Source organism: Heptranchias perlo, chromosome 7 (genome assembly GCF_035084215.1).
Source record: "Heptranchias perlo isolate sHepPer1 chromosome 7, sHepPer1.hap1, whole genome shotgun sequence".
Taxonomy (NCBI): Eukaryota; Metazoa; Chordata; class Chondrichthyes; order Hexanchiformes; family Hexanchidae; genus Heptranchias; species Heptranchias perlo.
In genome coordinates this window covers 89,576,933-89,592,124 of record NC_090331.1, presented here as the reverse complement: position 1 = coordinate 89,592,124, position 15,192 = coordinate 89,576,933, and the positions used below count along the sequence as shown (strand labels likewise).

At 41.1% G+C, this 15,192-nt stretch overlaps 2 protein-coding genes across 3 annotated transcripts in view; one reads left to right on the top strand and one right to left on the bottom strand.

Annotated features, from left to right (window-relative positions):
- Window positions 1-3,966: 3,966 nt before the first annotated feature.
- eef1b2 (eukaryotic translation elongation factor 1 beta 2) lies at window positions 3,967-13,460 on the bottom strand. The gene is made up of 7 exons (XM_067988099.1): window positions 13,301-13,460; window positions 12,384-12,506; window positions 9,896-10,028; window positions 9,061-9,127; window positions 7,160-7,285; window positions 5,982-6,049; window positions 3,967-4,097 (listed from the first exon to the last, which is right to left on the bottom strand). The coding sequence occupies exons 1-7, from the start codon at window positions 13,378-13,380 to the stop codon at window positions 4,011-4,013; spliced, it is 684 nt and encodes a 227-aa protein (XP_067844200.1). The 5' UTR covers window positions 13,381-13,460; the 3' UTR covers window positions 3,967-4,010.
- Window positions 13,461-13,837: 377 nt separating this feature from the next.
- ndufs1 (NADH:ubiquinone oxidoreductase core subunit S1) overlaps window positions 13,838-15,192 on the top strand; it is a 39,197-nt gene continuing 37,842 nt past the window's right edge. The window contains exon 1 of one of the 2 annotated variants that reach the window (XM_067988096.1): window positions 13,838-13,940. Coding sequence is in view for 1 of the 2 variants with exons in the window: in XM_067988098.1 (XP_067844199.1) it covers window positions 14,189-14,200 (12 nt within the window). In the remaining variant the exon portion in view is untranslated. Of the gene's footprint in view, window positions 13,941-14,000; window positions 14,201-15,192 lie in introns of those variants that run through there. The other variant, XM_067988098.1, reaches the window with a different exon arrangement.

Below are 15,192 nucleotides of genomic sequence, written 5' to 3'. Positions count from 1 at the left end.
ATTGCTGATATGGCAGGAGACATCAAGGAGTAGCTAGCCAAAGCCCTTTCTTTGCACTACATTGACTGTGCCAATGCGGCACAAATGATCGTTTTTGCTCGATACATCAGCTCATCCGAGATCACAGACATTTTATTTTGCCGTTCTGTCCCAACAAGAATTACTGCTGAGGAGTTGTTCAAAATTTGATTAAGTGACAAGATTAAAAACATTTGGATGGTATCGTTGATAGGTTAAAAATCATGATTGGTCACGCTATTGGACTTGCTGCTTGAATGTTGCACCACACTGTGTATACACTGGGAGGTGCTAGCCGCAAAAATCGATGCAGAGTTGTCAGACTACGGCCAGAGTTGTGAAAGGAGTTTTTCTTCACTCACTTGCATCAAAAAAAAAGTATAGCAGTCAGTGAATGCAGAGACTGATGTGTGGTTGAAACGCTCCAAAATCAGATTCCATAAACCGTGCACTAGCATCAAACGAGCTAGTGGGCCTATACTCTGGCGTTTAGAAGAATGAGAGGTGATCTCATTGAAACATTTAATAGTCCGAGCCGCTTGATAGAGTAGATGCTGAGTCTAGAACTCTCTCAGGATAAGGGGTCAGCCATTTAGGACTGAGGTAGTGAAATTTCTTCACTCTGGAGGATTGTTAATCCTTGGAATTCTCTAGCCCAGAGGGCTCTGGATGCTGTGTATTTCAGTATGTTTAAGACTGAGATCGATAGATATTTGGACGCTAAGGCAATCAAGGGATTATAGAGATCAGGCTGGAAGGTTGAAGATCAGTCACGATCTTAGTGAATGGTGGAGCAAGCTCACAGGGCCGTATGGCCTACTCCTGCTCCTATTTCTTATGTTCTTAGGCTCATCCTACTCACTGAGACAAAGGCTAATTATCAAGTACTATTTATATCAATTTCTGTCTTAAGCACCGTCAGCCAGAAAGTAAAATTCTCTTGTTCCATGCAAGAATATTGTTTCTTAGAAAGAGGGTATGAATCGAATTGGGGGCGGGGGAAAGAACAGCAAAAAATGTTTAGAAACCTCTGATCATGCGTATAGGAGAATGCAACATATTCTGCCAATTAAACAAGCTATCTTTTTATGGTTTGATTTTGTGACTTTTGCTAAAGGCAAGGACTCTTGCTAGTGAATGCTACCATGAGCTCTGGAACCACTAGTATCAGTCATTCCTCATGTGCAATCTACACAGATCAGCAAGCTGTTTATCCTAGAAGACATCCCAAATCTGATTTCATCCTATACTCTCGTACACATTTTCCAACAGATGTTGCTTGATAACAATCTGGAGCAGAAACTCGGGGCTGATCATTTCCCCAACCAAGTCCAGGAGCATTGAAGTAGATTGTATTCTTCCCAACACCTGCCCTAGCTCAGATCAACCAGCTCAACAGATTGGGGATTGAACCTGGGATCTGGTTTGTACAGCTCAGTATAATACTGGAGAATACCTTTATTTCAAGAGAAGCAGTTTTTAGTATTAACTTTTTAAAACATTATGAAGAGCAGCAATTAGACATGGCATTGAAGGCCACCATATTGAATTAAGTCCTTCTTTACTAACCATCAAGATTATTCCTTTGCTTCCCCAGGATCAGTGAAACAGCCTAGAACAGTTTTCTTTAAAAACGGCACAACTAGATGAAAGACTTGCGTTTATATAGTGCCTTTCGCAACCTCAGAACGTCTCAAAGCCCTTTACAGCCAATGAAGTACTTTTTGAAGTGTAGTCATTGTTATAATGTAGGAAACACAGCAGCCAGTTTGCACACAGTAAGGTCCCACAACAAGCAATGTGATAACCAGATAAGGGTTTTTTTTTTAAAAAGTGATGTTGATTGAAGGATAAATATTGGCCAGGACACCTCCCCATCTCCTTCAAAATAGTGCCATGGGATCTTTTACATCCACCCAAGAGGGCAGATGGGGCCTCGCTTTAACATCTCATCCAAAAGACAGCACTTCCAACAGTGCTGCACTAGGAGTGTCAGCCTAGATTACATGTGCAAGTGTCTGGGGTGGAACTTGAACCCACAACCTTCTGACTCAAGAGGCAAGAGTGCCACAGCACTGAATACAGAAAGATTGCCTGTGGTCTCCCTTGCATTCAAAGTGAACCAATCTGAACAGTTTATTCCTTAAGCAGTTTTAAATGACCTATCGCTTTCTTCCCCCAAACTTGGGACCTAGCAGGATTGATCATGGCAAACCAGGAAACGCTTAAAAGCTAATTGTTTATTAATGCCACTCTGCTCCTTTCCCCCTCCAAAAACAAAGTGGAACAGTTAAATCTAGCCATTAGGTATTTCTTCTCAGAGCAGTGCATTGGAATATTAGTCAGCATGCAAGTCCCAAGATTAATCTACAAATTTGCTTTGGCCAAGTCAGCTGCTGTCATGTCCTTAATACAGAATAAAAACTGCACTTTTTAATGACAAAAGGACTTCATATGTACACTATTCCAACAATAACCAATGTTTCATTGCAATTCTGTAAAGCAAATGGTAGGCTGGCGATGTTTAACTTCATTACTGTGTCAGTTTGGTCTAGTGGTAGTAAAGTCAAGCCCTAATTCAGTACTGAGGGAGTGCTTCATTGTCAAAGGTGCCCTCTTTCAGATGACACATTAAACCAAGGTGGTTGTAAAAGACTCCACTGCACTACGCAAAGAGCAGGAAGTTCTCATTGTCCTGGCCAACATTTAACTCTCAAATCAACACCAACAGTTTAACTGATCAATTCTCTCACTTGCTGTGTGAAAAGTAGCTGCTGCTTTTACCTAAAAAAGTGACTACACTTCAAAAGTAATTAATTGAGCTGTAAAATACTTTAGGGATGTCCAGAGGATGCAAATCATTACATAAATTAAAGTTTTTTCTAAAAGAGTGAAAAGTTCCCACATCAACCAGTACTGTGGCATTTTGCTAAAGTTAATTTTTTCCACTTTCAGTAGTTTATTCAGTAGTCAAATTATTTATTGACGTGTTGGGGAAACCTGCTTCATTCCTGAGATTTCATCTATAGCTGATATGAGAAACTTTTGATTCCAGTCTGCCATGCTTTAAAAATGGAAACAATCTGCAACCTTCAAATGTTGCATTACGATACCTGGAAAATCAGTTTAAGACTGGAAATTTTAAAAGCTTGTGTAATCCCATCAAATGTCAAACCTAAGGTGTAAAAAGTGGCAATAGGCATTGACAAAGCAAATGAAATCTGCTAAAATTCTGAGAAGGGATCGAACTGCTATAATTGACACAATTTTCAATTCCTGTCGATATAGGAAAGTATCTATTCCAGACCAGATTAGTCCATTGTAGTAACGTGCAGCAAATCTAATTTGCAATACCATAAGTTTAGTCCACATCTATACAATAAGCACTGGAACTTTTCAGCCAAACAGTTTAGGCCATTTTGTTTTACTGGCAGACTATTTCTAACTTTAAAAAAAAATCTCTGCCCCACTGGTGCCCTGAACATCTTGTGCATCACGGATGAAAGAACAGATACAACCAACTCAAGTCAGTTTGAAATAAGTCAGCTGTCAAATATGTGCTTGATCAAAGTCTCCAAACCAAAAGTTGGAACATCTGATTACAGTTGAAACCACGTTATAGGAATAAACTTGCATTGTCACAATTGTGCTGTAGTTTAACGTTCCACAGGAAGGAAAATGTTCAATTCCATCTCTTTTTACAAACTGTGAGTCACACATTCTGGAAAATGTCACACCTTTATGCACCTTGTGCAATACAAATGGAGGCCCCAACATGATGTACAATTTTACAAGAACATTTTTGCCACAAATGTCAAGTCCCAAGGAGGACCATTTTCAGTGCAAAGAACTCCACTGCAGACTTCCCCTTGATCTCATCAGCTTCCTTGGTCATCAGGAGCTGAGCCCCACAAAACCCACTTCAATAAGACAAAGGATCAGGTCTAGTTCTGCACATGCTAATTTTTATTAAGTGTTCATTAGTTGCTGTTTTACACTTTGTTGAAGGCTGCCACATCAACAGACTGCACGTAATCTTCAAATGCAGTGATAGCTTCTTCCAGCAAATCTGTTCCCACCTGAAAAGAAATATTCAATTAGAATATTCTAAGATGCAAACTGCAATGAGAGTTCACAATATCCATATATACTTGGTTGTATTGTAATGCTTTACAAAAGGTGCCTTTGGGATTCATAATAAGCAATAAGGAAAAATATATTTGAGTAATAGGAAAATTAGCATTATTCAGTGATGAGAATAATAGTGAACAGCTCATTCTTTACAATAAATTCAATCTAACCGATGGGAGTTTATTTAACATCTCAACCAATTTGTTGACCCCCTCCCCCGACTTCAGTGTTCATTCAAGGAGATGGTTGAAGATTCAGATTTGGAATCCAGTTTCATACTTGTGCACCACTATTATACTGGAAAATACATTACTGACAGGCAAGTGATCCTCCCAGTCTCTTCCAATAAAGCTGGCCAATCTGGAGGCAAGAGATTCAGACAGTCCATCTTGGTAAGGAAGGACCAATCCTCCACTCAGCACCAGTTTAGCAAGGAGCAGAAACGCATGTGAATAACTGCAGGCACTATTCTGGGCCAAAGACCAAATACATGAACCTGGTATGTTCAATATTGAACTCAATAAGTTCCCACTCCCAATTCTGCTCCAGTTCCTTCCCCAAACCTCGAGGTCACCAGAAAATCTCAAACCATTCCTGGAATTGAACCAGTCCATGTAATTAACACATTACACTGGTATGACAATATGGAGAGGCTTCAGCCATCAGACTTGGCTTCTTGGACCCTATGGAAATGTTATCATTTGCTCACCACCACATACATATCTAACTCATCCTGATGTCTCATGTCTTTCTTTGAGTAAATGTATGTACTAGAACAACCAAAACCAGTGCCTTCATTTTGTATCACATCATTCATTTTTATTGCCTTATGGAAAGTGAGCACGGCAACTGTGGTTTAAACAGGTTCCTGACAGCAAAAGTGCAGTGTCAGCAGTTGCACCAGCACTGTGGAATTTGATAAAAAGTGACCAGATCCAGTTAATCCAAGCCATAAACCAATTTCAACATCCACATCTGACACAGCCTCAAACACATAGGGCATTACTGAACACATTAGAAAGACTGAAAAGAGGCTTTTAAAAAGGGAAAATTAAAAGACAAATCATATACAATACTCGAGAAAGGTGCCTCAAGTACTGAAATTGACCATCTCTTTGTATATAATTTTATCCAAATTCACCCAATTCAGCAGCAAATCAGAAATACTTTTACCTGCCATCTTCAGAAATCACATTGCAATACAGGCAGTTAACAGTTGTCAAAGGGAAACATGGTCACTGAACAGAGTTTTAGCTCATTTATCCCCTTCCCATTGCCATTGCCTTGGAGCTGCCGTGGACCAGCCCAAAACTGAATTTACCGAAGCATTAAACGTATCTTCCCTCATGCATGATTTGGGTTCAATATTCCAAAAGAGCACTTAGCACAAAACTCAGTTTTTTTTGAAACACTAAATGCAGCATTTAGCCTGTGCTCAAAAAACCAGAAAGCCGGTAATACCAAGGCAGTTGGGAAGCAGGTTTAAACAACGCCCATCAAGACCTCTGCAAGAATCAGATTTGGTTTTCCAAAGAAATAATGGACACTTCACTAAATGACTGAAATCAATCAGCTACCCAATCTAATTTCTGCAACATCAGTTTAGCACTCCAAAGTGTTTCCTCATTTGCCAACAATTCACTAAGCATTAAAATGCAGAAAGCAAGCTTTAAAAAAAAATTGCATGCAAGCATACCAATATTTTTAGTACAGGCTTCTAAGTATTAGCAGCAGCTAAGAATTTTAGTAATCAAACATTTATTTTTAGGTAAAGAAATTAGTAGCCCAGTCGACATTTGTTCACTAACCAGTGACCGAAACCACATTCTTACCTTATTATCTTCAACCACACACTGAATCTGTAGCTTCCTGATGCCGTAGCCCACTGGAACCAATTTGGCTGTAATGGAATAGACCAATTTAAGAAAAAAGTACACAAAACAACTGCCCTCCCCATAACCTCAGATTTATCCCAACTGACAGCAGAGAAGCCAACTCTCACAAAGCAACATCTATACTTCAAATGTATAAAGATTAGCACACGTCAGTTTACTTTGTAATCTGAAAGTAAAGTCAATATCATGAATCCCACCTCCAGCAATGAAAGATATAGAAAGTTCAAACAATCTAGCAGTTAACAAAGCCCATCTTCCTTAATGTTCATGGATTATGTCTTCTCAACTACATTCCCATATGCAACTATTTCCAGTCAGCAACTACAGTTCAGGAATTTAAACAAATTACAGCCCTCATCAGAAATACTGAAAGGCAACCAGATTTCCAGCTTACATACAGCTTTGTCAATTGTCCCAACATCAAGAAACTGTACATGAGGCTGGAAGAATTCAGTTGTCCTGGATAATACATCAATCTTCCAGAATATTGCATCATATACAAGTTCCATCCTATTTATGTTAGGATGAAAGACAGAACCAAGCCCACTGTAATACATGGATATGGAAGATTAAAATCCAACCTAAAAACTTCATCTGAAAGAAATTTAAATACATTAGGTATTAATCTACATGCAGCCAGACTAGTATCAACCTTCATTTTACATACGCCAAGATTTAGAAATGTTGACAATGCAATTTTACTGGGAGCTAATTGGATATTATCTCAGCATGGTCAATGACCTTGCCTTGAACTGTAGCATAAACGAAATACAACAGTCAAGGAAGTGGGCAATCGAAGGCTCCAAACCAGTATGGTAATTACTTATGCAGACAGCTGGATTTTGCAATCAGAAGGGGCCTTTATAGTGTGTTGATGCTGTCCAACACCCATAATGCAGGTCTAACAGCCAGCTGAAAGCCAAATATAGAAATACTTGGATTTGCCAAAGATGGCAGCCTAAATGACCCACTAAAAATGGATCTTCCCAAAAGCTTCCCTTAGCAAGTCCTGAGCTTCAGGAATCTGACAGCACTAGTGCAGGTCTTTCATAATACAATATCATCCCATAAGACTGCCTAATGTTACTATGAAGTGCAAATCAAATTATACTCACAGGAACCCCAAAGTAAGCCATCCATTATCACAGAACGTACACAGTCTTCCAGTTTGGACATGTCAGTTTCATCGTCCCATGGTTTCACATCCAGCAGAATAGATGATTTAGCAATGAGTGCTGGCTCTAAAAGCAAATATCACAAGTTAAATGTGATCATTGTAAGGATCAACTTCCAATTACATACACAGTACAACAGCAGTTGTGAATAGACTTACATAGGATTTAGACCACAGAAACAGGCTATTTGGCCCAACTGGTCTATGCCAGTGTTTATGCTACACATGAGCCTCCTCCCACCCTACTGCATCTAACCCTATTTGCATAGCCTTCTATTCCTTTCTCCCTCATGTACTTATCTAGCTTCCCCTTAAAGGCATCTATGCCATTCGCCTCAACTACTCCATGCAGTTACTTCAAAATATGAAGCTCCGATGTATTAAAATTTTAGAATCCAAACTGCCATTTAAAAAGCTTTAGGTTAATGGTACTTCAGATTGAGTTTGAATAGTCTAGGCATGCAACAATAAAATAAAAGTACTGGCATACATTATTCAATCAAAACAACTGAGGTAGCCACTAATACTTACTTTACATAGTAAGACATAATTTAAGCAACATTACCAAGGTCTACAAGCACATTTAACAACCCTGTAAAAATAAAGCAGCTCTCTAATTTTGCCCACCACATTAGAAACACTGATTGGTTTTGTCAGATTAGATGAATTCACATCATTGATTCAGCCGAAAGATGGTGAATTGGAATCATCATTAAAACCAACCTCCAAGTCTTTCATTTTACAGTTATAAAATATAAATCCACTTAACAGTGTAGTTACTGGGTGTCTGTAGTATAGCAATGATACAGTAAAAATTAAGCCAATATGTTGTCACATTACACCAATATGCTTGTTTACATGAAACACACCTTAAATCCCACTTCTACCACCTGAGCTCAAATACCCTCTCCAAACAAGTCTGCACGGACAAAAATCAATATCCTAATTGTACTGCTGGATGTTTTCAGTTCAAATAGACAATAAAATTTCACTTCCACATAATGCTTTACTGAAATGCTAGTGGGGAAATACCTAGTGTGGCTGCAAGAATGTTTCACATTCACCATTAAGCTTTACTAAAATCTTTGACCACTGTTCTAAACTGTCAGTTGCAACTTATTGGGTTGAAGACCCCACAGTTAACAAAAGGCAGAGTCGAACTTATAGCAACTTTTCCTTCATCATTTAGACAATTCTGTGGCATAGTGACTATATTCCACAGCAGGATGTAACCAGATATCTCTGGGGTTGAACTAGCACCCAGTGATAGAAGAGTAGAACAGGTATCAACATTCTGTAGCATGCTCCGTAATCAATACCTGAATCAAACTGGCCAGTATTCCATGGGACTGTTCATTGACCAATGGGACCTGGAGTGGTAGACTATCACAGGGAGCTGGGATTTTTCCCCACTCTGCTCCAGATAACCCTGCAGACCAGTGGACTAGTTCATTCTGCTAAGCAGTGCTGTTTTAGATATTTAAACTCCTGTATTACCCCAGAGACCTGGGTGTCCAAGTCTTAGCTGTTGCTAACTCACACAGCTATCTGAACTTAGGTAAGAGGGGTTTTTCCCCTATGGGTGTGTATTTAGGTGGATTTCTAAGTAAAGGATCTTAAGAACACAACAGAAATACATTATGTTAATCATATCTCTGCATGTCTGCCACAGTATTGTACAGTGCCATAATGCTGGTAATCTATACATTCATCACCACAGACCCATGATGAGACCCCATACTATACCTGGCTAAGGAGCCTTTCGAAAGTGGTTATTTTTTAGTTTACAGAAACTAAGCATTCTTGATTTCAGACCATTTATACTAATTTGACAGTACATACTCTTGGATTTTTTTGCTTCATATTGAGCTAGACGCTCTTCCTTGATCTTCTTTGCCTCTGCACTTTCCTGTAAGAGATAGATGTAAACAGTCAATTATGTTCATGGTGGAACTTCAACATACAAGGAAATACTCAACTGGTTTCATCAGATTGTATACAGTATAATCATTAATTCAGCCGAAAGATGGTGAATTAGAATCATCATGAAAACCAGTCTCAGCACAACGAAATTACAAACAAGCCATCAAGCTACTACTAAATTGGCAGTATTAACATGACTCTGAGCAAGTGATATGATTTGTCTCTTCACATAACAGGCATATTCTCAAGCCTCTGCCAATCCCAATTTACAGCTAAGCAGCTAGTAAGACATGACCTCCAGCTGGTCATGATTAGTCAACCTCCACTATCCTGGAGACAGATCACAGACACAAACCTGGTTCTTCTACATGTACTCAACCGTTCCAATTTTGTAGGTGAACTTATAAAAACAAAGTCTAAAATTTTGTCACAGCGTTTTCAGAGTTACCACAGTTGGAGATATTTGGCATCTCCCTCATATTGTTTACTCAGAGGGATTAATACATTTTAAATGTTAGAGTTTGAGGCTGAGCTAATGTGCCAAAGTACAAAAGAAGTGTGAATCCATCCAATCCAAGACTCTTCGTACACAATGTATTAACTTATAGAGCACAGGAATACAATAACCTAAAAATATTCACAATACTACATCTAGCAAAAGTATCCATGACTTGACATTTGTCTCAGATTTTCAGGCTGGGAGGGATGCTGTCACATGATAGCACTGGTCCAGCTCAGGTTGCACAGAACCCACCTCGTCATCATCAGATCCAAAGAGATCAATGTCATCATCATCATCATCATCGTCGTCTGCTGCTTTTGTTGGTGTTGTGTCTGCTACGTTTTGTGGACCGTATTTACCAAGGGGCTGCTTAACACCGGGAAGGCTGTCAGAGGTTAAAGGTCAGAAATGCAAGAATTAGGCCAATGCCAGAATTGGGACTATCACATTCTGGTTTAGATTTACACCATAATCTAAACCACCATAATTTAGCATTTGCAATCTCACTACATCCAGTTTCACTCTTTCTCCAACAAGTTCATGCAAGACAGACACCTAACCCTGCCTCCAAGTATACACAATTTATAAAATTACTTTTGATAGAAAATATCCTCCCCCTCCCCAATAATCTATCTATTACAATCAACAGTTCAGAAAATAACATTGGTTTTGATGGGAGCTGAAACTATTTTTTTCTTCATAACTCAATTTTTCCTACATTACAACAGTGACTACACTTCAAAAGCACTTCATTGGCTGTAAAGTGCTTTGAAACGTCCTGAGGTCGTGAAAGGCGCTTATATAAATACAAGTCTTTCTTTCAAGTGTTACAAGATAAATTGATTCCTAGCAAGATATCAAGTTAGATAAGAGACCTTTAAAGGGCGATAAGTTATCAGAATTGTCAAAAGAATATTTTAGGAAATTTACTTTAATGCCGATTCTAGGACATAACACTGATGCCAATAAAACAGACATTTTCTGGTGTATTGCACATTGGGTGAATAAATTAGCAATGCAAGTATCCAACAAATTGAATAAAGTTAGTACAGGGAGACTTTGGAGTAACAGTAGCCCCACCATTTTCAATGCCAAGGCATTTAGAAAGAAAGAATTCCAATTGAGGTCATAGCTAGAAAAATGGAGTACAAGTCCAGATGTTTTGTAATGCAGAGTTCAGACCAGAGTACTGGATACACTTTTTGATCACTGGGGCCACTGATTTTCAGTAACTGAGTAAGTTCTGTTCTTACTAAGGGATTCTAGGAATATTCAGCAGCCTTTTGGGAACCAAATTCCACTATTCCTTCCATTTTCCTGTGCAAACTGTACAATTTTGCCCCAGGTCATATGCCAGAAGGGATATATGTACATTGGGGAGGATGCAGAGTAGAGCAAGAATGGCTCCAAGCATAAAGAGGGATCAACAATATAAAGAATGATTAGACAACCTTGAACTCAAAGTATGGACAGAATGCTTGAGGAGGAGTGGAAGGCTAGAGCTTCATCAAGGTATGCAAATATATCAATGCGTATTACTTCAATACTATAATCAGACTTTATGCTAGGCTGGATGAGCTAAGAGGGACAAGTGGACTTTTCCCATAACTAGGATTTAATGTCAGGATGTAAATGTACAAATTTCCGACCTAAATCAGAATGTGACCTCAAAGTACGGTTCTTCCACCACTGGATGCAACACTGTAGGGGGAAAAGCCAGCACACATCCACCACTGGCTCCATCTGTTTTCCCAGTAAACCTACTGACTAATCAATGTATTGACCCAGACTTGTACTAATTGAAAATAATGGATAAGGAAACTGCTCCAAAAATTAGAACTATGATTTGTATGTAATGTTGTAAAGAAGGAACTTGCACTTATTGAAGTAGTCACTCATGCAGTTGAATGACCTTTGTGGGAGGTGTTAAGATTGGGAAATATATGTTGGGAAGACATTTCTGGCCCAGAGTCAACCAAGGGTTCCCTACTCCTATTCACTATTCCATGCCCCCTGCTGGAAAGCATGTGTGTGCACATCACACAAGAACTAGATTGGGTTAATACATGATGCCTTCCACAACCCAATAACTCATCGATGTAATCTAAGCTCAAGAAGAAAGGTCACTTGGACGAGACACCTGGATCCAGTCCCCAGGAGAGATTCAGCATCTTCAAGAAAGGGGATATAAGCTTTGCCCAAAAAAATGTTTAATATGCATTCTCTAAACAGTGCTTCCCAACAACTATGAAACAGGACTGGACAAATACAGGGAGTTAAAAAAAATTAAGGCCTTACAAGGTACACTGTCCCATAGTGAGATTTTGAGACAATCTGCTTTATAGCTCAAATCCCACTCCAGGATTTAAACACAATCTGACACGAGAGAGAGGGAATAATGAATTGTTTCAGGTGCTATGCTTTGGATGAACTATTAACCTAGCCCCACCTGCCTCTTCATGTGAATGATAAATAGCCCACTGCATTATTTGAAGAACAGTGTTCTCCAGGGTAATATTCCCCCCTCAAACAACATCACCAGAAACATTCAACATGGTCATCCATCTCATTGTGGCTTCCTTTGCAAGCTTCCTGTCACACTTGCCTATATAAGTCATTATTTCAAAGTTATTAACTGCAATGTGAAGTACTTTGAGTCACAATAAAGTGCTATATAAAAACAATCTTTCTTATATCCCAAATAACATTATGTACACAGTTCACGTTAAGTACAACATACCTAGTCTTTGTGCTTTCATAGGACCGGATGTGATTGTACCACCGAAGTGCATGGTAGAAGGCAGCTGAAGGTGGTGCACCAAGAGCTTCAAACACAGCGACGTCAGCTTGTGAGGGAACGTACCTTTAAGCGAACAAAAATTCAAAATACTCAACAAAAAAAAAATACCACAAAGGCAATCACAGTCAACGGGATCCACATAAGCATTTAGTACAGAATTACAATTTAATACACAACGTTTGATGTCTGATGGGAATGGAAAGACGAGGGAGCTTTATGAAATTAGTTTACAGCACAGAAACAGGCCATTCCGCCAAATGGTCCAGGCCCCGGGGAAGGGGTGGGGAGGAGGGGAAGGGGGAAGGAGGAGGGGAAGGGGGAAGGAGGAGGGGTGGGGAAGGAGGAGGGTGGGGAAGGAGGAGGGGTGGGGAAGGGGGAAGGGGTGGGGAAGGGGAGGGGTGGGGAAGGGGGGAGGGGTGGGGAAGGGGGAAGGGGGAAGGAGGAGGGGTGGGGAAGGGGGAAGGAGGAGGGGTGGGGAAGGGGGAAGGAGGAGGGGTGGGGAAGGGGGAAGGAGGAGGGGTGGGGAAGGGGGAAGGAGGAGGGGTGGGGAAGGGGGAAGGGTGGGGAAGGGGGAAGGAGGAGGGGTGGGGAAGGGGTGGGGAAGGGGGGAGGGGTGGGGAAGGGGGGAGGGGTGGGGAAGGGGGGTGAAGCGAAAAGGGGAGAAAAAGAAGCGAAAAGGGCCGACGATCACCAAGGATGAAGATTGCTTCAGACCGGAGGAGGAAAAATTGCGACCCGGCTAATAACCTTCTCGCCGCCCCCAGGCCCCGGCGACCCCCCCCCCCGCCCCGTTTGTCTCTCCCCCCGCCCCGTTTGTCTCTCCCCCCGCCCCGTTTGTCTCTCCCCACCTTACCCACCCCTCGATGTAGCTCCTGTCCGCCAGGTAGTCGTTAAGCACTTGCAGGCCGGAGGCGGATTTCAAGTCTCCAAATCCCATGGTAGCGGCGGTTGGGATCAGATTCAAACCTCTTGACTCACAACTGCCGACACCACGCGCAGCGGCCGTTAAAAGAGGCCGGAACTCCCGCGCGCCTCCTTTATATCGGTCGCCGGAATCGGCCGGCTCGACTACGGAACTGGCCGAAGCCCTCGCGTAGTGCGGGAAATAAAATAAAAAGTCAAATAACAAATATGAACGTATGCTTTTTAAAATAATATTATTCCTTAAACACCGAGCTCTTATAAATTTAAATTTTTTAAATAAGTCTTACGAGATCGGCTCCGGAAATTACCGAACCTTCTTTTCCGAATATAACGATTTTTTTTTGAACCGTTTCAATTTGTTTGTTCGTTTATAATTTTAAAAATAATTACTCGGACTTACAACGAAAAGGGGGGGAAAAAAATCTAAATCATGCAATATTCATGTTTATTTTGCCCGGGCGCGTCTTGCGTTTTTCCGGAGAGAGCCGGAAATTGCCGATCCGTGGACGGAGGGAGCCGAGCCGCCATAGCGCCGTGTCGTTATTCTGGTTGAGAAGGCCAAATAGCGACCAGGTAATAAGAGCGGCGCCGGGACCGGGTTTTTTTTTAAACTGCGGATAACTCGGGTATTTGGTGTCTCTGGTGAGCGAATTTCAAGCGTTTGAGGCGTTCAAGCGCTGCGGTTAGTGCGCAGGGCTGCGGCTGGGACTTGTGGGCTTTGCCCTTGACGGGAGTCCCTGTCGGTGTCCCGGCTGACATCTGGTACCCCCTTCGTTACCTGTGCGGCTCGACAGCTCCTACTGGCACTGACCAAGAACCAAATGAACCTTTTCGTACGTATAGATATTTATTTATTCAGCCTCCCGCTCGCACCCGTGCTGTAGTTTGGAAAGGTGTCCTGTTTTAATACACCTCGCTCTGCAAAGTAAACACAACCCCCCCCCCCTCCCTTTTTTTAAAATGGGGTTCAGGATCTGTCTCGCTCTTTCTTCTTCATAACATTCCCTCTTTGTTGACAGCCCTTGATTTTATTTTGCGTTGTGCTGAAACCAGGCTGTGAATAGATGCTGTCCTGCTCTGTGCTAATATGATAACTTAATAAAACCACTTCTGGGACAGAAGGTTGTGGGCACAAATCCCCACCTCAGAGATTTGAGCACATAATCTAGGCTGACACTCCAGTGCAGTGCTGTGCTGTCGGAGGTGCTGTTTTTTCGGACGAGACGTAAAACCGAGGTCCTGTCTGCCCTCTCGGGTGGATGTAAAACATCCCATGGCACTATTTCCAAGAAGAGCAGGGGAGTTCTTCCTGGCATCCTGCTCAATATCAATCCCTCAACCAACATCACTAAAAATCAGATTATCTGGTCATTTACCTCATTGCTGTTTGTGGGACCTTACTGTGTGCAAATTGGCTGCCACGTTTCCTACATTACAACAGTGAATACAATTCAATTCAAAAGCATTTCATTGGCTGTGAAGTGCTTTGGGATGTCCTGAGGCGGTGAAAGGCACTATATAAATGCAATCTTTCTTTTGCTTTACACCCATCCTCCCCAAAATGCACTTTGATTATAAAGCCTTTGGTTGATGGAGCTGTTGTTCGGACAGGCACTGAGAACAATTTTGGTCCATGTGATTGAAGATGTTGTGTGCCATCATCAATTTGACTCTATAAGACACTAGTTCCACCCTTAATGCAATATTTCACTTTCACCTCAGTCTGGAATCAATGTTCTCAAACATCTTTGCTTTCACCTATGCTGAAAGCTTTGTAACAGTAATCTGTTTTCTGAAACTTTGCAGAACATTTAACAAATATCTT

Coding starts and splice junctions, on each gene's coding strand:
- eef1b2 (XM_067988099.1), bottom strand. CDS start 13,380: ATGGGATTTGGAGACTTGAAATCCGCCTCCGGCCTGCAAGTGCTTAAC. Junction 12,507..13,300: donor GACAGGAGCTACATCGAGGG/GTGGGTAAGGTG, acceptor GTTCGCTTAAAG/GTACGTTCCCTCACAAGCTG. Junction 9,128..9,895: donor TTGGATCTGATGATGACGAG/GTGGGTTCTGTG, acceptor TATCTCTTACAG/GAAAGTGCAGAGGCAAAGAA.